At 41.0% G+C, this 27,976-nt stretch overlaps 1 protein-coding gene across 9 annotated transcripts in view; it reads right to left on the reverse strand.

Annotated features, from left to right (window-relative positions):
- The window catches only part of TLE4 (TLE family member 4, transcriptional corepressor), a 138,574-nt gene that overhangs the window by 10,740 nt on the left and 99,858 nt on the right, over positions 1-27,976 (reverse strand). For all 9 annotated transcript variants that reach the window (XR_004427601.1, XR_004427600.1, XR_004427603.1 and 6 more), the window contains 6 exons: positions 6,823-6,942; positions 5,847-5,900; positions 5,412-5,564; positions 3,206-3,338; positions 2,096-2,289; positions 1,635-1,711 (listed from right to left, as the gene is read on the reverse strand). Coding sequence is in view for 1 of the 9 variants with exons in the window: in XM_033164826.1 (XP_033020717.1) it covers positions 1,635-1,711; positions 2,096-2,289; positions 3,206-3,338; positions 5,412-5,564; positions 5,847-5,900; positions 6,823-6,942 (731 nt within the window). In the remaining 8 variants the exon portion in view is untranslated. The remainder of the gene's footprint in view (positions 1-1,634; positions 1,712-2,095; positions 2,290-3,205; positions 3,339-5,411; positions 5,565-5,846; positions 5,901-6,822; positions 6,943-27,976) is intronic.

The raw sequence follows: 27,976 nt of genomic DNA on the forward strand, positions 1-27,976 counted from the left end.
GTATGCACAAGACAAAAGGTTTACATCTCTCCAGGCTAAGGCACAGTTTGCGAAACATAACCAGTGTGGTGTAGTGGTTAAGAGCGGTAGTCTCGTAATCTGGTGAACTGTGTTCGTGTCTCCACTCCTCCACATGCATCTGCTGGGTGACCTTGGGCTAGTCACACTTCTCTGAAGTCTCTCAGCCCCACTCACCTCACAGAGTGTTTGTTGTGGGGGAGGAAGGGAAAGGAGAATGTGAGCCGCTTTGAGACTCCTTCGGGTAGTGATAAAGCGGGATATCAAATCCAAACTCTTCTTCTTCTTCTTAACATAGTTGGGCTTAACTCATTCTAGCCCCTTGCAATATTTTTTCTTGGGCACAAATACCAAGGGGTTCATATATATTTTTCTTCAGAAAGAAATGCCAAAATGGCAGGCCAATAAATGCTGAGCCAACATGGCAAACAGTACATCTCACCAGGAACAACATGTTATATGACTGCCAGTTACACCACCTGTGAATAACCTATCAACAGCTTCATCTCAAAAGCTCTGCTAGGGAGAGCGCTCCACTGCTCAAAACAGCTTTGTTCTAAGACACGACGTGCTGCAGCGCTTCTGTCATTGCTCACAACTTTATTGAAGGCGCAGCTGGAGTACATTATATGGAAATATATGGCTAATGGAAGGGGTGGGGGAGGCTAGCGGATTCATGGAGGTAGTGCGCAAATGGAAAACTCACAAAGGCCACTGAAAATGGATCACAAATCTTTCCTGAAGAAGAAATTCTGCTGCCTTATTTGCTGTAGCTTTATTGTAAGACATACTGGCATGTGAAGCAGCATAAGCTTTTAAAAATGTTTTTCTTACATGTAGTATTTATGGCTTAGAAAGTGCAAAAAATAAACTGATCAGGTTATTTTAAAAAAACAAATAAACATGTGAAAAATGACTACTTATTGTCAAGAGCTCTGCCACTTTTTTCTTTTTTGCTTGCAAAAGGGGATTGTAATGCCGCAAATATATGCAGGAATGAATGCCCTGGGATCACTGTGTCTATTTTCACTTCATTGAAGAGGAATGTGAGTGAAAACTCAGTATTAATTATATAATTCTTTCATGCCCAGCTCCCAGTGAACCAAGCTTCTTCGAGTAGGTCACCTTTTCTGGTCAGTTCCATCAAGGATGCATCTGTACATTACAATACCCTAATTCTTTTTAGTATTTTCAATCAAACAGAACATTTTGCTGTTTCTTTCTCTGCAAAGTGCTGTTTATGGAATCCAGTAAGTCTGCAATTGATTGCAGGGCTTCTTTTATGCACAAAGGAATTATTTTTAAAACGGAGAGGCAGAACACTGAAGACATGCACGCTAGAGAGCCCTTCACAATTTGCATTTCTGTGCCAAGTTGAGCTACTGTGGTCCAGCACGTCCCATTGCAGAAGGATAACCCCTACCCCATGGCCTCTTTTATCCACAGCATTCGATACCCTTGGCGCATATTCACCTATGGGAAACACTGCCAAATAGGCTTTTAAGATTAAAAGGAGGATTAACCACCCTCTGCCACGCATCGAATTCAGTATCACAGAGGAAGCAAAAGGAACAAAAGCTTAATAATATGATTGAGTTTGTACGTTTAACACTCACGGTTTTCCTCCTGGGATGCCTGTCAGATTGGGAGGGATGCCTGGGACTCGCATATGATGATGTGGATCAAACCCAACCTGAAGTTTTCCCACAAACAGAACAAAGAAAGTTCAAAGCATTAATGGGAAATGATGGAATTCTAGCCGTTTGTTTTAAATCTCAGGGGCTCACAAACATTTCTTTAAAAGAGTCCTCCGTAAGGTTTAAGAACATAAGAAGAATGCCTGCTGGATTAAGCAGAGGACCCTTATTCCCAAACCCTGTTTCCAGCCATGGCGGACACCTGTCATTCCCACCAGGTGATATTCAGAGGTATACTGCCTTTAAACATGGAGGCTCAGGTCTCTCCTGGTTTATTTTGCTTCCCTAGAGCAGCCTACCCTCTCCCTTTTTGTGCCTCGATTGAAAACACCCAGGAGCAAAATGAGCATGGGATACAAACCAGGAAGAAATAAACTTACCACTGGAGATCTTCCATACGCTGCTGCTGCGGCGGCGGCAGCTGCTGCTGCACTCATTTGAGGAGAGATGTTATGGAGACCTGCATAGGCAGCACCAGGGCTGGTCAGCTCCCCATTCATCCCAGCGTGGGGCACTATTCCAAACGGGGCAGGGTAAGGACAAGGTACTGCCATGGGCGTTCTTAGGCCTGAAGCTACAAAACATAGAATTGGGGGGGGGGGGAGAGAACAGGTGACGCCATTGTTTAAACAGCCGCACAGGCTGCCCATCTGCTACTGAGCCTGAAAGTTGTTGTACTGCTTTCCAAAGCCCTGAAGAACTTGGGTCCAAGATACCTGAGGGACTACCTGAACCTTTATATCCCAGCATCTTTGGTCATTCCCAGAGGCTCCTGGCATCACAGAACTGTAGAGCTGGAAGGGACCCTGAGGGTCATCCAGCCCAATGCCCTGCAATCTTTTTGCCCAATGTGGGGCTTGAACCCATTAACCTGAGATTAAGAGTCTCGTGCTCTACCGACAGAGATACAATGAGAAATCAATACTTTAGTGTCATTGGCCCAGTTCTGTGGAACACTGCCAATAAATTCAGTGGGAGCTTTCTGTGCCCACTATTAAACACCTGCGGAAAACCTTTCCATTGTGCCAGGCCTATGTAGGCAAATGAGAGTACACCCCACAATGGTCTATTGGTGTTTGTTTATTATTTCTGCTTGCTTTTAACTTGGTTTTTTTAACTTTTATAATGTCATTTCTTGGTTTTATATTGTTGTAAACTGCTGTGATATGTTTTTATGCTACAGTGTTACATAAATGTTTTTTATAAACAAACAAACAAATAAATGTCATTTCTGCACAGGTGAATAATCTCAAACATAAAACTGAAGGCAAATTTTGACTGATCACTTGTAAAGTCCAAAGTGCTTCACTGTCTTGGCGTTTGCCTGCTGTACCATGAGATGAGTTGCTTACGGTCATCTAGCAAACCCAGGGCACGTGTGGAATCTGAACCCAGATATTAACTCAACCACTTTACCACCGAGAGTGCAAAGTAGCAATGTGCTCTTTAAAAAAAAGGAAGGCAGCCCCTCCTTCAAGTGGTCTACGAACCTAATGGGTCGACTCCTGGTGGCTTCCCAGGCACAGGCCTCAATCCTGGTGTAGAATTACTGCCGGGAGTTGGAGCATCAGTCCGTGGAGTGGGGGTACTCGATTTAGACACAGGGGTAGTGGACTTCTCATTCTAATGTGGAAAGAGACAGGCAGATTATTTACATTTTCAGCAAAAGATAATCAACAAAAGTGCAATCTAGAATGGGTTGACTTGTGTGGTTTCTCTTTCAGTTTTTATCTGCTGTTACTGGCATCTAAGGGTGCAATCATCCAGCTACAGCTTGTGCAAAAACAACAGCGAATGCAACTTGCAGAAGTTCATTTCAGTGGGATCTACATAGGCAGACTTCCCAGCAGTCTGTATTACAAAAAATGTGCATACGGTACTCGCTTGCTGTAATTAGCATTAAAAGCCAGTCTCGTTTGGATCATTAAGGTGTTTCCAGGAAAGGTAAAGGGCAGACATTAAGTGGTGTTATTTTTAGGCCCTCCTACTTATATAATCATTTATTTAGTTACAGTACATATCACTTTGGAAGCACTAAGTCATCCCCCCACAGACAGAAATATGAAGCTGAGGAACCATAACTTCTAAGATAGGTGCCCAGTGATGGGATGGGAAAGGATTTTAACTCAGCTATTATATTTCCAGTCTCCACATTTATAGGATGGATCAAGCAGTGGTATGTTCCTTCTCTGTCCCAAAATGTGCATAACTGAATGAAGGGATTTGACATTTAATGGATCCCACTGCCAACACTCATTCTACGAAGTGTAAAAACCCCTATTACAATACCATCATGCAGTGAATACTTTAAAACAGGGGTTACCAATGGGGTGCCTGCACATTCAGATATGCCCATAGGAGCCTTCTTTGGTGCCCACAGGGTCTTGTGGATCACCCCGATAAAAGTAGGTTTGAAAGTAGCATTATATTGCCGTCAACAGACTTGGCTGCAGTGTGTCTGGTGCCCAAGACAATTCCTCTGCTTTGCAAATGTGTCAACGAACCCAAAAGGGATGGCGACCAAACTGCAAAACCTATTCTGTCTGAATTATTTATTTAAGAAATTTCTATCTTGCTTTTTGCCACATGTCTTAAAACAGCTTACCGGGGGGGGGGGTATGAAGTACAAAATTATTTACAACATTGGCTAAAACAGCAGAGAGTAAAACATCGGAACAGCATTTCTGCAGCGCTCAGACAAAAGAAGTCAAGGAGTACGGGTGGAGGAGTCTGAATCTGGTTGTCTGAATCTACCTTTCTGCAAGGCATCAGTGACATATGCAATGTTCAATGGTTATTCAGCCCAGAACTTAATGTAATATAATGTCTCATGGAGGAGGTGAGGATGAGACATGGTGCTTGCCTAAGTCCTTCCTCTCCTGCCTTTGCACTGTAACATAGGAAAAGGGGTGCAAATATGCATATACCCTGTTTCAGGCCACTAGCCACATGCCAACTCCTTATTCTGCCTGGGATTTTGCACAGCCAATTTTGCACTAAGGGCTACTACTAAATTTGCCTCCAATTCTCTGCACCTTCTAGACAATAGTGTGAGAAGAGCAAGAACAGTCTTTCCGAGAAAAATGTGAGCAAGGCATGACATTTACTACTCTCTCTCTCTCTCTCTCTCTCTCTCACACACACACAGAGTGCACGTATGTGCCTATGTATGTACGAACACAGAAACACATTATTCTGGCTTTGCAAGCAGCCCTTTCCTGAATTATGACTTGTTATGCAAGTCAAGAAAGGCTCTTGTAAATGACAGATTACTTTTTAGATAGAAAATGATTGTAGTTGAACATAGCCCAGTAATACAAATAAAGCCAAGAAGCAAATCACGTCCAAGTAGAAAGCTGAATTTACTGTAAACTGCCATAGAAAAAAAATATTCAAAGAACCCCTGTGTGCTCTTATTTATCCACAGAATGGCAAGCTTCCTGGCATGAAAAAAATATATCACAATAAAGGCATATACATCATTTTCAGACACTGCTAGCAGAACAAACCCTCTCTATCACCTAAAAAGAGCCTGGGTTTCAATGTGCTGCTTTTTTTTAAGTAGAAATGCACTGAAGGCAGTTTTGTATCAAGATGTGCAACTGGGGCACATCTCATTATTTTCCCCTCTCTATTTAGGCACCCAGCAGTGCACACAGGGATACGAGCATGGGCATGGATTGTATAGTCACTTACAAGGCTAAGTTCTTTGGATTTGGAGGAAGGAGTGCTGCTGGAAGATGCTATTGAGGCTGGGCTAATTGGTGCATCTTTCTTGAGTAGACGGGTCTTGTCCAAGCCATTTTCCCTTGGAGAATGTGCTGGGCTTCCTCGTGGTGATGAAGGATCCTGAAAACAAACTGTAATTATAATCAGGGCATCCTATTTTCTGTAGGTTGGATGAGCTACCTATGTCTCCTCTGACAACTGCCTTTGGCAGAAATGGCCAAAGAAACATACTTCCAGCCCAGAGGACATGACAGTGATGATGCTTTCACATTGGGTCTGATGAAGAGAAGAAATTTATCCCTTCCTTTTCAAAACAGAAGCAGAGCAAAACAAAAACAAATTCCTAAGTATTCAAGAAGCAAGCCCAATAAATGATGGTAGCAAAAGTGATACTGCACATACCTCATTGGAAACATCAACCACTAAGTTGTCGTCACTCTTTTCACCATCACTGTCCTGCAGTGAAGAAGAATGAGTTAAGTATTTTATAGGTCTGTAACTTCTTGCACAACCGATATGTTTTTTATTCAAATACTAAGACTGGTTTGTTGTTGTTCAGACGTGTCCGACTCTTCGTCACCCCATGGACCAGAGCACGCCAGGCACGCCTATCTTTCACTGCCTCCCGCAGTTTGGCCAAACTGGTAGTGCTGCACAACCAAAACTATTACGACAACAAAAATCTAAGGGCCAACAACAGATGAATGAATGAATGAATGAATGAATGAATGACATGCTAGTTGGGCCATACAACAGTGCCCATGGGTCACAGCAGATAAAATAGTCACCTTGCTATTTACTAAAGCTATGCAAATTATGCATTCTTATTTATTATCTCTTGTTTTTTCACCATAGGTCTCAAAGCAGCTTACAACAAAGATACAAAATTCAAAATATTAAACCTCCAAAATTTAAAATCCCAAGAACATAAAATCTCATTACTTTTTTAATGTAGAAATCTGAGAAACATTCAGGGCGCAAAAAACTCCTGAAATAAAACAATTTTGACCAGTTGTCTGAAACTCAGTGCTCACAATTAGGGGTGTTGTCAGAATTCCATAAAGGCAGGTTTGTAAAAGCACATTCTCCCCCCCACCCCTTTACAAGGAACTGGCTGTATGGCTCTGCTCATAGACTACTGCCTATGGCACCATCTGTCACCTCTGCAACTGCAGCCCATCTCCCTTCCCCGGTTCCTGAAGGGCCCTTCCAGATGATCTAGAACAGAAGATATGGCACAGCTGCCTTCACTGGGAACACATGCCCAAGCATGCCTCAGCACATTCCTTCACTGAAGAGCTGGAGCCATCTCTGCCCTATCACCCTTCTCGGGGTAGATGCAGAAGGGAATGTTCAAAATACAGGTGGTTTTACTCACGTAGCGAGTTGCTATTTCTTTTTCTTCTGTTTTCTGTTTTTTGCTTTCAGAGGAGTAGTCTGTTGAGTTTCTGTGCTTCTCAGAGGCTCTGAAACTGGCTGATGGAGACACAGATGAGCTCTGAAATCAGAGAAAAGAGGAGGAAAGGTGAGTGAAAGTGTTTATATCTCATCCTTGAGAAGATCAACAACAACTAATGCTCTATGTCCACAAACAGGGTCTCATATTTCCTTCTGCAACAAATAGATGCAAACTGTTCTGCTCCTGGCACAGAATTAGAGCAGCACATTAACTACTTGGAAATAATCTAAACAGCCATGTCAAGTAACGGGCTGTGTGGAACTTAGTCACAAGCAGATCTCTGCCTGTCTTCCACTGTAAGCAGTGGGCTGGAGGGCTCACTTGCAAAAACAACCCCATATCTACTTCATGAGACAGCAGGCTGCAACAGAGCTTGTGAACAAGGTCTTGTGAATGGGGAACAGCTCCAGGTGACCTTTCCAAACACCAGGTCCCTCCGAGAGGACCTAATCTTTGATAAGCACTTTACTATACTGATGGAGGGAAGCCGAAAACAGGGGTGATTACTCTCAAGTTGGTAAGTTTGTTGGTAGCTGCACCAGTGTGCCACTTGAAACAGCAGGCTGGGGTTAGCACTGCATGAGCAGGTCTTCTTGCTAGTACATCTGCTGCCATTTCACATTGAAAACATGGGATTATAAGCCTTCTTGCTGTCTCAATGGTGCAGGAAAGTTAGTACCTCATAATGAAAGGTAGAATTGGAGTCCTAATAAAGGGAACACAGCCTGCAAACCCCAGTGTTTGCAATGACTTCAAGCAAGCAAGCAGCCTTCTAGTAAGAATTTTATTTTTTTAAGTCACACAAAATCCAGATCAGACAAAAAAAAGGGGGGGGGGACGACGACTCTGAACTATTTTACTTAAAAAGAAAACTGTGCCTTCAACGTTAATGCTTCTTTTAATGTGTTGGAATGCTGGGTGCTCTTTCCTATGACACTGAAATCTCAAATGCTCATCTTGGTACCCCTGATGCTTAACACACTTGAAGAAAGCTCCACAGAAATCACTACAACTTGCTTAGCAGTTAAAGACAGACAGGCTAAGGGGACAACTGAGTTTGGATGATGAAGGAAGTTGATTGTATACATGTTTTGCCTAAACAGCCTCAGGGTGTTATTCATTTACAGTATATACTTACACACCAAGTGCTTGGTTTTATTTCCCAGAGTCAAGAAGAATATCATGTGTGAACACCTACTGCATATTAAAAACAGAAGGCTAATGTTGCACTATTTTGCCCAAGGAAAACATAATCCGTATACAGAAGCTGTGATTCTGATCACAAGCATTCTACAGTAATGTGTGTGCTACTGCTATGCTACAGCAGCAATTTCTTCACTGCCCGGTCCCATCCTGCACCAGCAATGTATGCAAATAGGAAATACGTGGATAGGGCCAGAGAAAGTAACCACACCAGAAAGAAACACACATATCTGGTCTAATCTTGCAGATCAGGATCTATGCATCCCATTCTCACACCAGGTTTCTTTGGCCCACCAAAAATGCCCCTAGTACCAAGTGCAAGTAGATAAATAGGTACCGCTGCAGCGGGAAGGCAAACGGCATTTCCGTGCGCTGCTCTGGTTTGCCAGAAGTGGCTTAGTCATGCTGGCCACATGACCCGGAAGCTGTACGCCGGCTCCCTCGGCCAGTAACGCGAGTAGAGTGCCGCAACCCGAGTCGGACACAACTGGACCTAATGCGACTGGACCCTTTACCTTTTTACCCTATGATGCAATACACAGGGATCTAGTTAAGGATCTAATGAAAGATTCATGGTGTGTTGGGATGGGGGCTGGGATCCGTATAAAGAAGTTGTTAACTACCTCTCATCTCTAAGTAGCAATATTTAGGGTTCAGGGGCAGATCCTTTCCCCTTTGTCCTAATACTACTAGAAACCTAGAGCTTTTCCCACAGCTTTATGCAAATACCCTTATGCATGTCTTAAAAACACCCCTGCTCCATTTATTTTCATTCCACAAATGGAGAGAAGGCAGATTATAATTTGAATTCAATTTACTATGACTCATCTCTCTCTCTCTCTCTCTCTCTCTCTCTCTCTCTCTCTCAAAGTAATTGGCTGCAATAAGGAGAAAACTAATTGCTGAATGACAATTAGAATGATGGCTAAAGAGGGAGGAGTAAACCATGGTACTGATTTAAACGAAAGTATTTATTTTCATAAATTTGAAACCACATGGTTTCAATTTTTCTCAATCTAGTTAGCCTCAGTGGTACAAATACCCTTTTAATCTTTGATTCTGGTGCTTAATAATGTTATAATTTAGAGCACACTAGAAGCATGATAAAGCAGCTAAATTATGGCTAGCTCTATAAAAGATGATCCACACATTGGGACAATGTATACTGCGTAGCATCTGTCTATACATGACCTTAAAAATGGTCCATACACACACTTGCAAATATTGTTCTATATGACCCCATGTTATGGAAGTCCAAACCTAATCCCAATTTTAGAGTGTAACATAAATACAGGGATTTAGAGAAAGTGAACCACTGCAAACCTACAGTATAAACTACTTTAGTAGTCACTCTGTCTCCCCAGGAAAGTGCTAGTCTTGGATGGAATTGGCGGCTGGAGATCTCTTAATCATCGGCACCGACGCAAAACCAGTGGCAGGTGGGATACTGCCACTCACTTGGTGTCCAGTTGGTCACGTTGCTGTTGCTTATCAGGAGGTGGAAGATGAGGCAGGAATGAGGCTGCTGTGGTGCAAACACATCTGTGAAGCCAATCCAGTGCTCCGACCGGTGCATTTACACCATGTCAACCTCCGCACCACCTTGCCTGCATCCCGGTAAACAGAAGCAATGTGACTGACCAGAGGTAACATGGGTGGTGATGATCCACCACAACATAAATTACTGCAAAAGACTAATTCTCAATGGGGGTGAGGGGAACTACACTGTTATCAAACTGATTTTACTTACACACACACACACACACACACACGGTTGATTCACATAAACAAGTATTATTCAACACAGTTGGGTACAGAAGTGTAAGGAGAAACTTTAGTGTGACCAAGTGGATGAAGTAGAAAGGGTATGATTAAGGGAAAATACTAAGTCTGATAATAAATACTTGTCAGTGGACAATAGAAATTTTGCCTTAGAACTATACAGAATGTTGCTTGCTTCCAATTTCAAGAAGAAAGGTTTTGTTTGTTTGGTTGGTTGGTTGGGTTTGTTTTTTTTTAAGACAAGCTTGGGACAAGACCTTGAAATGTCAGCACCATCTGACATGATGTGGCTGTACACATGAAGAATTGTGCATTTTGGTTGTGCCCTAGTAAATGAGATGTTTTAAAAAGGTGTGGCTGGTGTTGGGAAGGCAGTTCATTTGTACGCCTTTCAAAAATAATGGAGTGGGGGGGGGCAGTGCAATGGAGCTGCCCTCCCAAACTGGAATCACTGCCCTAAACAGGATGGTACAAGGGTGAGGCAGAGCAGTAGTGAGGTTGGGGCTGCTTGTAAAATTTAAGCACCAGAAGATGAAAATGTAAATCTAATACTCAATGTTTGTTTGTTTTTTCATTTATGGTGGAAATGCAAGAAAGCAAAGAAACTTCCAACACTAATTAAAAGTAAATAGAAGCAAAACAAATTTATAAAAACAGATACTGTAAAATATAGACCCATTAAATGTGTGATTGTACATATTATGACTTTGCATTTATGGAATCCAGAGTAGTTATTAAGAAAAAAGAGGTTTAACTTTGTTATATGTAATTATAATTTAAGGAAAATCAAATAAAATTTAAAACAAAATATAGATATCAAATCAGGATGATCTTTAGAACAAAATATGGACACCGGAAGCTAGATCAGTCTCTATAGACTGATTTAGAGGTTTTTCTAATTGAATTATTGGACATGACTAAGACATCTTTAACACGTAACTTGATAGCACAGCTCCCCACCCCACCCCTCTGTGGATAGATATGCTGCTATGCCTGCCTGTGTCCATATAACATGGTGTCTCAACCACATGCTTGGAACGCTTGGAATATCATTCAGGTGACACAAGGCCCCCCAGGCCTCAGTTGGGTGGTATGCTAAGCACACTCTTAGAAGAATCATACACAGCCCCCAGTTGGAATGGAAGTGGGGCAGAGGTAAAGTGGGGTGCGTGTTGGAAAAAACCAGTAGCAACCAGATGAATATACTGCAGGGAGTTGGCACCATGTTCCTTAATGCAATTGTGGGGTGTCAGTCACTGTTGGAAACAGATGCCACCTATGGCCTGCCTATCCGAAAATTTACTGATCACAAGGAAGGTGATAGAAACCATCCTAGAAAGCCATAAATATCTCACCAGCAAGAGGGCAAACATCAGCATGCTGCCTGCCTGCAGTAATTAGTACTTCTAATTACTGCAAACCAAGAATTATTATTACCCTTCCAACCCCAATGTCCACTGAATATTACTTACATTAGCATATGTGGGTCAAAGTGCAACAAGGGAGGAGAAGGCAATACAGCAAAATAAAGCTCCAGTTAAAGGAAGCTTTCCACACCGTTCAACCATTTGGCAAAGCATCTTAGACAGTTAACCTCAGGTGGACCAAGTTGGGGGGGGAGGAATTCAGGAAAATTAGAGCTGGAAATAATGACTCAGGACAACTGAGAACCCTCCCACGCAATAAGGCTGAGGACTCAAAATGTAATCATTCCCTTGTGAAACTTTACAACACCAGGACAATGATGTATTTTGCGTGCAATAATTAAATCAATTCCCAACAAAGTGGGGATTATGAGATAATTGACCATCCCAGGGTATTAAAAAACCATAGTAAAAGCCAAGGATGCTCATCGCAATGGTCAATTTTAATATAATTATCTGAATGACATTATTGGTGTTATAAAGTCTGCTCAAAGTACAAATGCAACAATAAAAAAATTGATAAAGTATGCATGGCAGGAAAATGACCTCAGAAGAAAAGGCTACTTGGCTGACTATGCACTTGTGTGGAGTCTACTTTGCTGCCTCTCATTTTCACTCTGAAGATATTCTAGGAACTGCAGCACAAGAGGATTCTGGGCTATTTGGGTATAATCATTCAGCATATGCAAAGCCACATGCTTAAGAGTCTAAATAGCAACAAAGAAAGAGTGAGATCTCATAATATAGACAGTAAAGGAGTTCAGACTGAATGTCCCTTTTATCCTTGCAGCGTGTCGTCATAGAATCAGAGATGGAAGGGATCCCGAAGGTCCTCTAGTCCAACCCCCCAAGCACTGCAAGACTCTCCACTGAATCATACAGGAGAGATCACCATCCAACCTCTGCTTAAAAATCTCCAAGGAAGGAGACAGTCAAACAGCTCATATTGTCAGAAAGTTATTCCTGATGTTTAGTCGAAATCTCCTTTCTTGTAAATTGAATCCATTGGTTTTTGGGTCCTAGCCTCCAGAGCACAATCTTCCACAAGACTTCCCGAACAAGCCTAGGCCTGCTTACTCAGAAGTAAATCTCACTTTCTCCAATGGAACAGACCTCCTAGTGTGCTTAAGAGTGCGGCTTTTGTGTAGACACATCTCAGTTAATTCAATCAGACTTGTAGGAAAGTTCTATGCATGTTTACTTTGAAGTAACTCATATTACATTCAATTGTGCTTAATTTCAGGAAAATGTTGCAGGGCTGTAGCTTTACACAGTATTTGTGTAGAAATCTCATTGATTTCAATGAGGCCTTAAGATTGCCTGTCTCTGGATAGCAGCCTCAGAATTGTGCATTTTGGTACCAAAAACTACCCATGCATTTTACAAAATTCAAGTACAAATCACTTTGTCTCACATTGGCTCTGTAAGATAATTGGTTTGATATTAGTAATGCAAGGGTTCAATCATTACTTTTAATGAAAATTATGATTTAAACAGGCAGTGTTTGATGTTTATATGCCATTTTACCCGCTAATTAATTTCACTAATTGCTGATTAAATGAAGTTAATTAACAGAAAACAGTGTCCTATATAATATAGCAGAATACAAACGTTTAGTTCTGGCAGTTAACAATAGAAGTAAAATAATTTTGCAAAAAATATATAAAGTCCCTTTTTCTTTTGATCTGAAGTCTACATAAAGCAAATCACTGACAAAATGGCAATATTACAAAATGGGAGGGGAATCCCAAGGATCCATGGTATTTCCACTGTATCAAGAAAGGATGCTCTATGCCTAGATTAGCCCATATAATCTGGATGACTAATTGATGGATTAAATGTACACCTGCATCCTCACCCACTGGGATCTCCATGGCTGTCCCTGTTCTGTGGAACAGCCTCCTTGCTGAGGCACAACAGAAACCCACTAGCTCTACTTTCAGAAACAACTGAAGATATTTTTGTTTCAACGAGCTTGTCCAGCTGGATGAAATGGTCTCTGCCTTAGATGTTCATTTTGTATTGGTTTTTAAACCAAGGAGGGGGTTGTACTGTCTTTTTTTTTTAAAAAAAAAACAACAACAACTATCTTTGGTTCTTTTTATGGGATGTTACCTTGAGGCATATGTAACAGGATATTCACAAATTATTATTACTTGATATTATTTTATTAGTAATTGAATAGTTAAAGCCTAGAGGGTGGAAGCCTAGAGGGTCAAAGCCAACACTATGCTGTGTTGAACGTTCCATCTGCAGAAGCATATCAACTTGCCAGATGGATCAGTTCCTCCTTTCTGCCTGCATGCCGTTCTGGGGGTTCAAACGACCCCTTGAGAGCCAATTGTGGGAGTACATGGGATGCAGGGAGGGAGGAAAGCCCCACTGCACAAGCAGAAGCCCTTGCACAGGTCTTCTAATGATGGGATTTCTTAGTCCCCAGGAAAAGAGAGAAAAGGGGTGGGAGGAATCAGTAGAAGCAGAATGCAGCTTAGGATACATTAAACAGTGTGGGGGAGCCTATGGCCCTCCAGATTTGTCCGGACTCACGTTTCCAGCTCCATCAGCTGCAGCCAGCATGGCTGATAGTCAGGGGTGATGGGAGCTGGAGTCCAACACCATTTGAAGAACTGCAGGTTCTGTATCGCTGCCTCAAATTTAATAGAAGTATATACAGTAGTCTTATTGTAAATTTAATTCTAAATTATATTCCGGAAACGTGGGAGACTTCAGGGGGTCAAAAAAAATGGATGTACCATGCTATATTAGAAGCAAAAAAACTTGTTTTGATGAATTGGAAAAGCCGTAAAAAGATTCAATTGAGCACATGGATTGATAATATGGACAGGTTAGCTACATATGAACGAATTGCATGTCGTCGCAAATTAAGAATGGATAAATATGAAGAAATCTGGAATGAATATTTAAGTGATAAGGCGGACAGAGGTGGGAGGTAGAGGGAGGCGAGAGAGGTGGGGAAACAGTGTTGTAAAAAAAAAGGTGTAGTCATAGGTATATCAGTGTATTTAAATTTGAATTGTCAAACTGTGTTATTATGGTTGTTATGGTTTTTATTGTTTGTGTTTTTTGTGGTTGATGCTTGTATCAAAAATAAAAATAAAAAGATTATATTAAAAAAATAGAAGTATATACAGTAGTCTTATTTACTCAGTCACCCTTGGAACAACTTGCCCTCAGAAGCACATCAGCAGCTCTCACTTAAAAAAAAACAAAAAAAACCCTGGCTATTAATTTATCGCCAGACATGAGATATCAGGCTACGCAGGCCATTTTGTTTACCCATAAACAGCAAACTGAACTAATTAGACTATTCTTACCTAAAACAAAGCAGAGTGCTGTGAAAAGGAAAGCCGAAAGCGTAAATGCTTAATCATAGTTGTAAGGCTGGCGATATATAAACATTTAACTAATTTGGAGGGTCTTGCTAAGCTGTCTGCAGGTTCGCTTCAATGTGTGCAGTTAAACACGCGCACAAGCACGCACGCACACACACACACACACACACACAGAGCATTTGTACAGACAGATCAGGTTACACGATGGAAGTCAAAAGTACCAGCCAATTTTGCAGCATAATTCTGTCAGCATGGGCTGCTGAGTCTCTGGCCCCTCCTGATTCACAAGTGCACAAAGGCGAGCTTAACAGGTGTTTAAAGCAACAGCAAGGGCAGCTACCTTGCGCTACACAGGTGGAAGTTTAAAATTAATCCTTTAACATACAGCTTCCTCTGCAATCATTGACTAAGGGGATCTAACACAGGTGAGGCCTAGCTGCTACTGAACCTACAAGGGTCAATGGAGGGTGAAAGTAACCAACCATGCTCAAGTACAGTCAGTGAAGGAAAATGAAGAGCACAGCAGCAACGCTTAGGGGAAAGATCACTGGAATAGCATCATGGGAAGGCTGATAAAGATAAAGGCACGGGGTATGATAAAAGGCCTTTCTTAGTAGGAAGATGAATACAGACAGAGAAAATAACTGTATAGACTCTTCCGTATCTTGGCAATGAAGGAAGTATTTGTTCCAGACAGACAATACCAAAGATTGCTTAGAATTAAAAATACAGTACAATATTGCACACAAAGGTCTCCATGCAAGCATGAAAGCAGCTGTATTGCAGCAAGAGAAGTTTAGGATAAATATACAACCCATAAACCATGGTTTCTTAAAGAAGGAAGACTCTTAGAGGTGGTGGTGGAGATGTAAGAGTGTGACTTCTAGGAAGGACAATGATCAGGCACAAAAGAGGTTCCTGGCATTTCTGAAAGTCTTAGCAGGTAGATAGAATAAACATATTTGTGAATCTAAAGGCATAGAATTATAGAGCTAAAAGGGACTCCCAGGGTCATATCAATGCAGGAATTGCGAAGGCATCAAAGACAGATGGCCATCCAACCTCTGCTTTAAAAGCTTCAATGAGGGAGAGTCCACAACCTCCATGCAGTTCCCGAGTTGTTTCAAAGCAAGTTAGCATGAACCTACCTAGGTATGGGTTCCATTTGCTTGTGTTGAGAGTATGTTGCAGCTACCACAAGCAGAGGCAATCTTAAGAGTTGCAAAGGGGCATGCAGAAATAGGAACACGGAAAGGCCTTTTGACCACCCAATGTTGTCTGCTTTCACTGGCAGCATTTCTCCAGGGTGTAATGAATGGCATTCCATTATCAGCCAATTCCTGATCTTTTTAACCGGATGTGTTGGGAGTTGAAACTGGGACTCTCCGTATGCAATACATGTGCTCTTCTACCCCAAAGTTATGATCTCTTCCCCAGTTCTGTCTGCATTGCATTGGATTTTAGCAAACCATAGCAAATGGCCAGAATTCCAGCCTTTTGCGTTACTGTGCTAATGTGAGCAGAGTTCTCCATGCCATTCACCCATCAGACAACCAACCACTTCTCTTCATGGCAATGAAGGATTGCCATGGGAAAGTGCCATGGGACGGGAATGCAAAGGGACCTAAACTGCCACTCTGAATACATTCAGTGGATATATCAAGAGAGCATTTAAAGAGGTTGAAGAATGGAAAAAATTGTGGACTCACTTCTCTTTAAACAATTTTTTTTAATGTTTGTGTTGCATTTCAAACTACTGTTCTAGGAATATAAAAAATAGTAAGCAGAATATTGATGTGGCTGAAATTTTATATCTAGTCTTGGTTTTGGTGACCAATTTTGAACTAGCTATGGGCATCTTCTTTATTTTCTGGTGGATATTGCCCCACAACTATTGAGAGAGAAAAGTTAATATTCAACACTCACAGATGATAAACTGAGGTTGACAGAGACTAAGAGCTCACGACTGAGCTGGGATGCATCTTTATGTTTTCAGATAAACACTGAACATTTGGGCACAAGAGACACACTGGATAAACAAACAAACAAAAGTTATAAAATTTATGTTGGGATGAAATCAGAATTTTTTATTAGCATTTGAAAGGGAAAAACCAGGCAGAGTAGCTAGTCTGATTTAATTATTCCAGAAAAAAAGGACTTGGACTGTGGAGGAGATAGCAGCAATGGCACAGAAGGGAGATGGAAGTGAAGTGTTGTATCAGTAAGAACAAACAGGGACAACTACAGAACAACTTCCTTTTTTAAAATAAACCTCATTGCAGAGAAGTTTGGAAACTCTTTCAGTAGTCATTTTGCAAGGTGTTTTGGCAACTGGCACCTATTTTAATGTAATGGAGGTACAGAACATCTTTCAGGAGAAAAAACACAAGGTCCAAAGGTTGTGACCATCTTGAGTTTTCAAGCAGAAATTAAGAAAGGCTGATGTGTCTTAAAGGTACAGGTAAAGGGACTCCTGACCGTTAGGTCCAGTTGCAGCGCTCATCTTGCTTTACTGGTCGAGGGAGCCGACGTTTGTCCGCAGACAGTTTTTCCAGGTCATGTGGTCAGCATGACTAAGCCGCTTCTGGCGAACCAGAGCAGCGCACGGGAACACCGTTTACCTACCCGCCGGAGCGGTACCTACTTATCTACCTGCACTTTGACGTGCTTTCGAACTGCTAGGTTGGCAGAAGCTGGGGCCGAGCAACGGGAGCTCAACCCGTCGCGGGGATTCGAACTGCCGACCTTCCAAACGGCAAGCCCTAGGCTTCGTGGTTTAGACCACAGCGCCACCTGTGTCCTTACTAAAACATTTACTAAAGCTGCAATCTTATCTACCCTGAAGTGGGTGTAAGTCTCATTGAACTCCGTGGAACTTCCTTCACAGTCCCCATGCACAGGATTAGGCTGTAAAAATGCCTATTCAGAACCAACTGTATTCATGCAAAGGACAATATAAACAACCATTATCTACTTCCTTGTTTCTAATTTCTGGTAATGTGGCATGAGGTCATGCCCTGAATGTAGATCCCCAGAACACTGTGAGAGAGAAGGTCACTAGGGCTGCAGTGCAGAGGATAATGCAGCAAAACTAAGCCAAGGGACATTCTCTTCCAGGTCAGTACCGGTAATTTAAAAGGATGGGCTCAGTCATGAGACCAAATATGTATTATGAAACAAGGATCACCAGACTCTATCATATAAACCACACCTGAGCATAGCTGAACCCTACCACATTTTATGCTTTTCAACTGGCAGTTGTTATCATGCATCTCATAAGAGAATGGGATAGAGAATTGTTCTGTTTACAATAGCAAATGACCCTCAGAAACCCCCTCAAGTATTCACAGAAACGCCACAGAGCTATGGGTGGGTGGAACACTACTGCTCTCAGGGCTTGCTAAGTTAAATGCTGTCTCCCAAATGCCCCTGACCGAATTGTGAAGCCATGTTGGCTTCCTGAGATTCCGGGAAACTAAGGGTAATGAAGTGGCAGGGTCAATGACTGGAATGTAAATGGGAGAAGATTCATAATGAATATGACTCAGCACAGGTAAGAACACACTGTTGGTCTTTCCTGTGGCAGCAACAAAGAAATCTTCGCCATCATTTTATCCGCTCAATTTCATCCAACGGAGCAATTTCATGTGGTGAAAGGCATAGACTAGAGAAGGCAAGATCCGTAACTCTTGAAGACCTGCTGTGATGAGTTGACTATACATCCTCAGAGAAGGGAGCTTTGCAGAAGGTGCAGCTTCTACCTTCAAAGAACCAGCATATCCTTTTCCTTGTTGGGCAGGGATACAACCCAACAGAAGCTAAGAAGAATGGTGAATTTACCTCTGGCTGGGAGGTTACAGGCCAAGGCAGAGAGAAAGACTACCAGGTGCGAGGCTGCTGCACTTCCAGAACCAGTTCTGGAAACCACACTGGACATTCCCAGAGACAGAGAAAGACAACTCCCAGCTTTTGTTTGCATTTCTTTTGACTCACTCTTTATTAAAGCAGAGGAGCTGCTCTGTGAATGGGGCTGAGGAGCACCTCCATCAGATTCTGAGGACACAGTAAGGGCGTCTCCTATGATTCAGTCCCTACACATCATCAATGCAGGAGGAGCTTCTGGCAATATGGTCCATTTTGACTGGCCTGAGTACATTGGTTCCCCCTCTCCCCATTGTTGTTCAGTGTCTGTTCTAACCACTTTTAGTACATACATTTTAATGCTTTATTTTTCAACGCCACCTTGTATTTAACCTAACAGTTAGCTGATGTCTGTACTTTTTAACTCTCATACAACCTGTTTTCAGTATTTTTTTTCTACAATTCCACCAAATGTACAAGTAATTGGTTCTTAAAACCTGACATCTCCTAACAATTATATGTTGAATTTACAGATATTTCTTAATTACATGCAGTTCACAGAAATTTACTTGTATAGCTTGCAGTTGATCCTACTGATCTTCTTTGAGGATAGTTTTCAAATCTTTCACAGGGAAGGGGAAGTTTACTTTCAAAGGGTGCCAAGCCTTATACCTACTTCAAAATATGCTGGAGATTTTCAACATAAGCCTCCTTATTTGTAAATACTGGTAATGGTGGCACTTTTAACCTAGCTTTAGAAATGTTGATTGAAAGAAAAAAAGGAAGTTTATCACTTGGCATTGCCCATATGCGGAGTGTGGCAGTGGCAATGAAATCTACTGGGCCATTTCCACCTGGAAACGACAGGTGGGGAAGAGGAGTGCTCCATAATTTAATAACCCTGCATATCCCATTTGCCAAGGAACCCAATATTAAAATATCCATTTTGCCTTTTTTTAAAAGCCATGATTTCCTACACCTAAAATTTTTGCAGTTCTGTCAACAGCTCTTGCCTCTTTCTCTTTCTATTCTTGGTAGGAGAAAGAGTGCTCAGTTAAATTTTTAGATGTTAAATGCATGATCAAGCCTGTCTGGCTAGAAATGTTTTAATGTCAGCAACGAGTGGCCAATAAATTTTTAATTCAAACTAGAACAGCTGAAAAACAGGTTTCGTTGTCTAGTGCTCTCCCACATTCTGCCAATGTGTTAAGCGTGATAACTGTTATTCAAACATGCAACCTTCTGTTTTATTCTTTAGATACATTGAGAAGTCTCTATTTTGGGGGGCGGGGTAAGTACTTCCTTCATAATAGAATCCACATTTCATTTTTGTTAAAAACAGACTACAGTAATCCCTCTAAAACAGTGTTCTGGCATGCACTCCTAAATTCACCAGACTCAACTCAGCTGTTAGAATCACTTTCAGGGAAAGGGGATATAATATATTATCATTATAGCTGTATGGAATGAGCAAAGCTTTTCTTCTTCTTGGCTCCATTCCTAACATTTCCATGCTGAAATTTATCTATTTTTAAAAAATATCATTTGAAAGCTTTCTGTACACTATACATGTTCAAGCTCTTCATTTTAAATGGTTCAGAAATGAAATGATATAAACAGAAGGGGGGGAGATGCTCCTGTTCTCTAATCTAACATTAAGTACCATTTTAAGGAACAACAGGCATGTTTCCAAACAAACTATTGCAGTGTACAAATTACCCAGCAGGGACGGAGATAACAATGTCTCTGGTGTGGGTTTAGATCTTTGCAAAAGCTAACATTTCATCAAGGTTGTCTAGGAAACCACATCCTTAGATATCTATCTTCAAATGTGAGCAGTGTGTATCCTAGTTTGGGATGCTTCTCGAGATGCTACTACAATGGCAATTCAAGGGTGATTACTATTTACGAGGCAAGGCCCAACTCCCCCCCCCCTTTTAAATACCAGGAGACAGTGGCGTTGATCAGGAGTTATGCTTCTTAAGGACTCACTGCTAAGACTGCTCTTGACTGTATGTCAAGGAAGAAACAAACTTGAACTCGAGTCCATGTGACCCTCTGCAGAAACAAAGCTATTGCAACTTGCCATTCAAATCTACCAAATTCTAGGAGTCAGAGTCCGACAACTTCCGATCCCTCTCTATACATTAGCAAGAGCACAGACAAAAGACATAGGGCACAACATAATGGGCAAAAGATATAGGGCACAACATAATGTTAGAGGATTGGGAAAGGCTTTGGAATAATATTGGAAGAAATGCCCCCCCAAAATAGAAGATTCTTTTTGTATGCTACAACAGCTGCGAGACTACTACTTGCCAAAAATTTGAAAACACAGGACATTCCGACGATAGAAGAATAGCAAATGAAGATGTTGGACTATATGGAACTGGCCAAAATGACTAGACGAGTCTGAGAGCAGAAGGAGGAGACGGTGGAGGAAGATTGGAGTGAATTCAGAGTGTATTTAAAAAAATGTTGTAATATCTAAAAAAGAGGGATTTGAGGAAGTCATGTTATCAAGTGAGGAAAGATATGATTATAAAAACTTTGTATGTGTGTTAGTGTAGTCGGTTATGTATCTTTAACCTTGTTATTGTAAGTATGTTTTAACTGTTTGGATTTGTTGAAAATGAATAAAAAATATTTTTTTAAAAACAAGAAGGATATTGACAAGTTGAGGGTGATGAAGTGACAGGTGCAACCAAGATGATCAAGTGTCTGGAAACTAAGCCTTATGAGGAACGGTTGAGGGAGTTGGGTACGTTTAGCTTGGTAAAGAGGAGACTGAGAGGAGATATGATAGTCATCTTAAGGGCTGTCACGTGGAAGATGGAACAAGCTTGCTTTCTCTGGCTCCGGAAGGTAGGACTCAAACGAACAGATTCAAGTTAGAAGGAAGGAGATTCCAATTAAACATCAGAAAGAACGTTCTGATGGCCAGAGCTGTTCAACAGTGGAACAGATTCCCTCAGATGGTGGTGGACTCTCCTTCACTGGATGTTTTTAGTTAAGATTCCTGCATTGTAGGGGGTTGGGGTAGATGACCCTTGGGGTCCCTTCCAACTCTACAATTCTATGGTGCTTTCTCAGAGAAAGACCCCCTTTACTGGAAATAGGTCTCCCTAGGCACATTTGCTCCTTTGTCACATTATTCACACCACCCAGCGCCGTTTGAAATCCAGCAGGTCTACTGACTTTCCTAAGAAATTGTCACTCTGAGCTTCTTCCGTAACTCCCAGAAGGAAAACCCAACTAATCCTGCAGGGGGTTTGTACCAGCCCCCTCTGACTTTGCAAAGCATAGGAGGAAAGGAAGAGGGAGAATTAAAATCCCATCCTCCTTTCGGAAGGCTAAATGAAACTGTCTTTGCAGGAGGACAGCCACTTCCTCATGCTCAGTCATTCGCAGTCACACTATGCTGTCCAGTAACCTGCATTGATAATTCCTCATGAATAAAAATTCCAGCATTATCATCCACAGCTATGTTGTTGACATGGTTTTCTGCTATTTCACTAAAAAATACCATTAATTTTCTGGCTCCACAACAGCTGAGCTACTCCCCATTTGAATATACAAAAGAGCATTTTGTTTAAACCAAATTAAAAGCGTTCCAGTAAATGACTTCAATTTTGCTGGCTATACCATTCTGGTGGATAGTAGTCTAATCCTGCACCTCCCATTTCTCTCCAATCCTCCATCTCCTGCACTTTCCCAACTCCCCCTCCTCTCCCTTAAATGCTTAACCCTTGCCTTGCCACAAACCAGATTCTCTCAGCAGGAACTCCATCAAAGTAAAACACATACAGTTCAGAAGTGGAAGAAGAAGCAATTCTTCTTTGCTTTGTTAACACCTTTGTTTGCAAACAGCAATTGAAGGGGGGGGGGACAGAGAGAGGGAGCAGGGAAAAGATAAGTCAAACATCCTAGGCACCTTCTAGACACTTTCCCATCCAGATTAAGTGCCGACAGCCCTCATTTCAGTCAGCCTGTAAACCTCCATGTCTGCCAAGCCCTCCTGGCACCTCACCACTTTATTTGTTCCCATTTGTATCTAATGCTTTTGTCAACAGTTCAACACAAGGCAAAGCAAACAACCCACTACAAACACTGAGGGTAACAGCAACAAGCAGCGAATCCTTCACAATTATCCAACCCCAGCTGCTCAAGGCCTGTCCAGGCCGCTTTCATTTACAACAATGTCAACAAAAGGCTGAAACCCAATAACCAGGGGTGGGTCAATACTACCACTGTAAAACCCTCTGGAGGAGGAAATGCTCTTCTCCCGCTTTACTGCTTCAGCAAACATGCAGAATAATTCAGCCAGATAGACGAGGGCTTGTCTAATCATTTGTCGTGCATGAATTATTCAAGGCTCGTCACATAAACTGCTTAAAGGAAGGCTCCTCAAATATTTCAGAGGAAGTGCCAGCTGTCCAATTTGTTAAACGGAAGGCGCATTAGGCAAATCCTGACAAAGAGGACAGAAGTAAACTTAGGCCCTTCCTTTTTTAAAAAAAAAATAAACCACAACCTAATGCTATAGCTTATAATTGATTCTACACCCATCCAAAAAAAAAAAAATGCTTCTTGCTTCTTGCACCATCACAAGAGAAAGGGGAGGGTGGTTGGTATGCACTACTGTGATAAATAACGTTTATGACAGCCCATGCCTCTGAGGTTACATTTGCACACCAGAGTTTGATGGGAACACAGAGTCTTCCATATCCATGTTAATCTGCAGGAGTGGATGGTTGTCCCGAGTGGATGGTTAGCCAGAGCCGGTGTGATGAAGGGGTACAGAGGATTACTGGAAGCTCACAAGACAGCCCATCAATATTAACATAAGGGGTGGCAATCAACTAAGTTCTACTCAGAGTAAAGCTATTAAAATTAATGAACCACCTATTCACATTCACTAATTTCAGTAGTTCCAGTTACAGGTGGGTAGCCGTGTTGGTCTGCCATAGTCGAAACAAAACAGAAAATTCTTTCCAGTAGCACCTTAGAGACCAACTGAGTTTGTTCTTGGTATGAGCTTTCGTGTGCATGCACACGAAAGCTCATACCAAGAACAAACTCAGTTGGTCTCTAAGGTGCTACTGGAAAGAATTTTCTATTTAATTTCAGTAGGTTTACTCTTAATAAAACTTAGTTGAATACTGCGCCCCAACGATGAGATTATTGCAGAGCCTAATCAGATTGTTTCAACAAACCAGCTTTATAACTCATTGTTTGGATGTGGCATGCTTTGAAACTGATAACAGTTAATGTTAAACCACAATTCCCAGTTTTCAGGAAACAATGAAGCAAAATATTCCAAAGTCTTCCTTTAAGCCAAGTGGTGGTGGTGGGAGGAGGAGGAAGATCACAGAGTCTGGGAGGTGTTTAGGCTCATCCACTAGTGCTAAATCATGACTTAGCATTACATGTGAATGCTCTCTCACACTATATTTTGGCACTTTCATAAGGTAATTTTATGCCAAGCAACTCTAAGGACTAAAAATCGGGGCTCTACACCTAAGCACATTTGTTATGAGAGTAGCCAAAGGCAGGAAAAGTGGACTTGGTATTGGTTGGCCATGTACCAACTGATCACGTATCACCATCAAAACTCCCCCCCCCACACACACACACCTGTGAGTAGATTATTCCCCTCCCCCATATAATTTAACATGTAGCTATAATAATACAATACCTTTTCATTTTGTGGCAGGGAAAATAAACAATTGTGAATTGCAAAATAGTTTGATGTTGGGCATCACAATTTGGGTGTGAACACAAGAATGAAGATGCTTTTTTAAGAGTTCATATCATAAAGCAGTAATGGAACTCCAACAACGAAGCACTGGTAACGAAGGAATTATGGATAGATGCAATTTATTTCATATTATTCCAGCGTCCAAATGCTAATTATGGGCAAGGACTGAGGACTGGCATGGTGCACCCTATCCCCCTTCAAACAACCACAGATTTCAGCAATTGCTGGATTGTCCATGTGCCTCCTGTTCTCTTTCTTACACACACACACACACACACACACACACTCCATCTCATACTCAAAACTTGAACCTTATTTTAGGGACACACACACAGCTTGCTAAAAAAAATGGGAGTGGGAAATATTATGCAATCACTTCATCTCAGAACATTTCCTTGTTAGTGCAGGCAGCTTCAACCTGATGGACTATCCTGGCTGTAAACTTCTATACATGCACTAATTGTAGTGTACCTTTGGAAAGAGGTTGTCTGGTATGTTACAGAAAAATTATTATTGATTGATTGCTTTCACTCACGTGCAAACACAATCAAATACTTCTGAAGTAAAAAAAACACAGAATTTTGGTTTTTAGTAGTACTTAAATTTAAAATTGTATATTCTAAAAATCTCCTGCCAGTTTTTAAAACGTCAGAGCAACTTTTTAGTCAATTAATAGGTTTTAGATCAATTAATCCAATCAATTTATTAAATGATGTATTCCTATTTCATTGTGTTTGTGTTGTGCACACTGAATACACCATAATTAATTTCAATTAATTTGATCCCTAGTGACTCTGTAAAAGAAAATATGCAAATAAAATTTTCTGTTTAAGTTTGAAATGAGTGCTTGGTCAATGTTGGCACCCATCTGTCTTGGGAGACTGAAGTGACGTCCCTGGTGTACAAGCCTAGGCAATGTGTATGAAGGTCCTGGGTTGCCCGGACAACAAGATCTGCCTCTCAGCCTCCTTGATGTTGTCCAATGCAAAGCAGAGAAATACATTTGGCACCAGCTTGGCTGCAGAAATTGCTGGAAGGAGGCACACAAGGGACTCCACTCCAGATTTGTGTAGGGTTTATTCCCTAGCTTTTTCTTCTCCCAAAGATATCCCACAAGGCAGCAGATATTTAGGATCAGTTATCCTTCTCCTAGTCAGGCTACCCTCCCCAGTTAATGAGCCCCATCTGCCCCTCACCTCCCTCTACAGCAGTGTTTCCCAACCAGGGGCTATATGCCCCCCCCCGGATATTCCAAGGGGGCCACAGGTGAAAAATGCATAAATGGGGGGGGGCACAGCATAAGACTAGGGGGCCAAATAGGGAAGTCAGAAGGATAGATAGATAGATAGATAGATAGATAGATAGATAGATAGATAGATAGATATTAATTCTGATTGGCTGGCTATCTGCTTAGCCAATCACAAGTGTGTTAGGGGACAGATTTGACATCTTGAATAAATATTCAACAAGATGATGACTGAGTGGTTAAAAGGTGTAGTACAGTGGTACCTTGGGTTACAGATGCTTCACTTTACAGACTCTGCTAACCCAGAAATAGTACCTCGGGTTAAGAACTTTGCTTCAGGATGAGAACAGAAATCGTGTGGCGGCCCCATTAGCTAAAGTGGTACCTCAGGTTAAGAACAGTTTCAGGTTAAGAACGGACCTCCAGAACAAATTAAGTTCTTAACCCAAGGTACCACTGTACTCACTTAGGCACAGAAAAATCACACCATTTACCAATCCGCTTATAGTTATCTTACTGCTGCTTGTGGAATAGACCTAGCTAATTTTAATATATCATTTCAGTTACTCAGTTGTGGTTAAAAGCTTTGAAGCAAAATATATAGCAAAAGTTTATATCCCATGCTTAACAATGCACTTTGATTTTTTTCTTGAAGGATTTTCACCTTTATATGTATGCTATTGCATCTATAATGGCAAACCTAGATGTTTAAATAAAATAAAAAATTCCTTCCAGTAGCACATTAGAGACCAACTAAGTTTGTACATGCACACAAAAGCTCATACCAAGAACAAACTTAGTTGGTCTTTAAGGTGCTACTGGAAGGAATTTTTTATTTTATTTTGACTATGGCAGACCAACACGGCTACCTACCTGTAACTAGATGTTTAAGTGAGACATATATGGTATAACTTCTTCCCATCACATCTTCAGTTCAGAGAAAGCAAAGAAGTGAAACCCTTGATGGAAAACCGGGAATTTTACAAATGCCATCTTGATGTTCTTGGAGTAAAGGCAGTTTAAATTCAATGCTGTTTTCATCTTCAATTAAGGCACCATTAGCTAAATAAACTAGCCAAAGTTAATTATTTAAATTGTATAATTTTTCATATTTTATTCTAAAGCAAGCACTAAATGTAGATGAAGTAACAAGTTTTGCCTTATAGACAACTCATACCAAAATTCCTCTCTTACTTTTCTTTAGGAAAGGTGACCTAGCCACTATCATATATACAGAGATGGCTGCATGTTGTTGTTGTTGATGATGATGTTTTATTGAATTTATATACCACTCTATACCCGAATGTCTCAGGGCGGTTCACAGAACAATATATATTTTCCCCTTTGGGGATAAATCTCAAGGATGCCTCAAGGCATTACTTTGATGTCCAGCATATACCGTGATAGATCAGATACTGTATATTCTGGCGTATAAGACTACTTTTTAATCCAGGAAAATCATCTCAAAAGTCGGGGGTCGTCTTATACGCCGGGTGGAGAATCTGTGGTCAAGTATATCTCAAACTCTCTATTTTAACTGGAAAAGTTGGGGGTCGTCTTATATGCCCAGTCGTCTTATACGCCGGAAAATACGGTACTTACCTCAGGATTCTCATTTAGATGCCATTTGGTGGGAACACTGAATTATACTTTGTTTTTAAATATATATATTTATTTATTTTCATTTGCATTTTTAATTACAGAAGCCTAAAACACACATCCCACATCCCCTTCCCTCCACCCACCCATTATGCAACTTTCATACTGCTTCTTGAAATATTCAATAAACATTTTCCTATCTTCCTTATATTCTTTATCATCCTTTTCTCTTATCCTATTTGTTATACCTGCCAATTCAGCATATCCAAGCATTTTAAACTGCCACTCTTCCTTAGTGGGTACCATACTTGTTCCCCACCTTTGTGCCAACTAGATTCTAGCTGCAGTGGTTGCATATAATAATAAATTATTTTGTTTTTAAGAGACTTCTCTTGTTACCATTCCTAAAAAGAATGTCTAAGGCTTTTTTAGGAAGGGTTTTTTTAAACTTTTTTTTTAATTCATTGTAAATTACTTCCCAGAATTCCCTGATTACTTTACAGGCTCAGCACATGTGGAAAAAAAGATCCCTCTACTTCATTGCATTTCCAACATTACCCTTTTTCTTTTTTAAACATTTTCGCTAGTTTGGCAGGTGTTAAGTGCAATCTATGGGTCATTTTCATAATATTTTCTTTTAATGCATAACACACCGTAAAATTCATTTTTACTGCCCATAAATTCTCCCGTAGCTCATAATTAATATTATGACCCACAAATTCCTGTTTTGTTTACTACTCTAGCAGCAGTTTGTACATTTTTGATAATACTTTTACTTTTGTATCTAATAAATCTCTTGTAAACTGGGATTTTTGTTCTGCAAATCTGATTTTTTTATTTATTT

The sequence above is a fragment of the Lacerta agilis genome, chromosome 11, assembly GCF_009819535.1.
Source record: "Lacerta agilis isolate rLacAgi1 chromosome 11, rLacAgi1.pri, whole genome shotgun sequence".
NCBI classification, from domain to species: Eukaryota; Metazoa; Chordata; class Lepidosauria; order Squamata; family Lacertidae; genus Lacerta; species Lacerta agilis.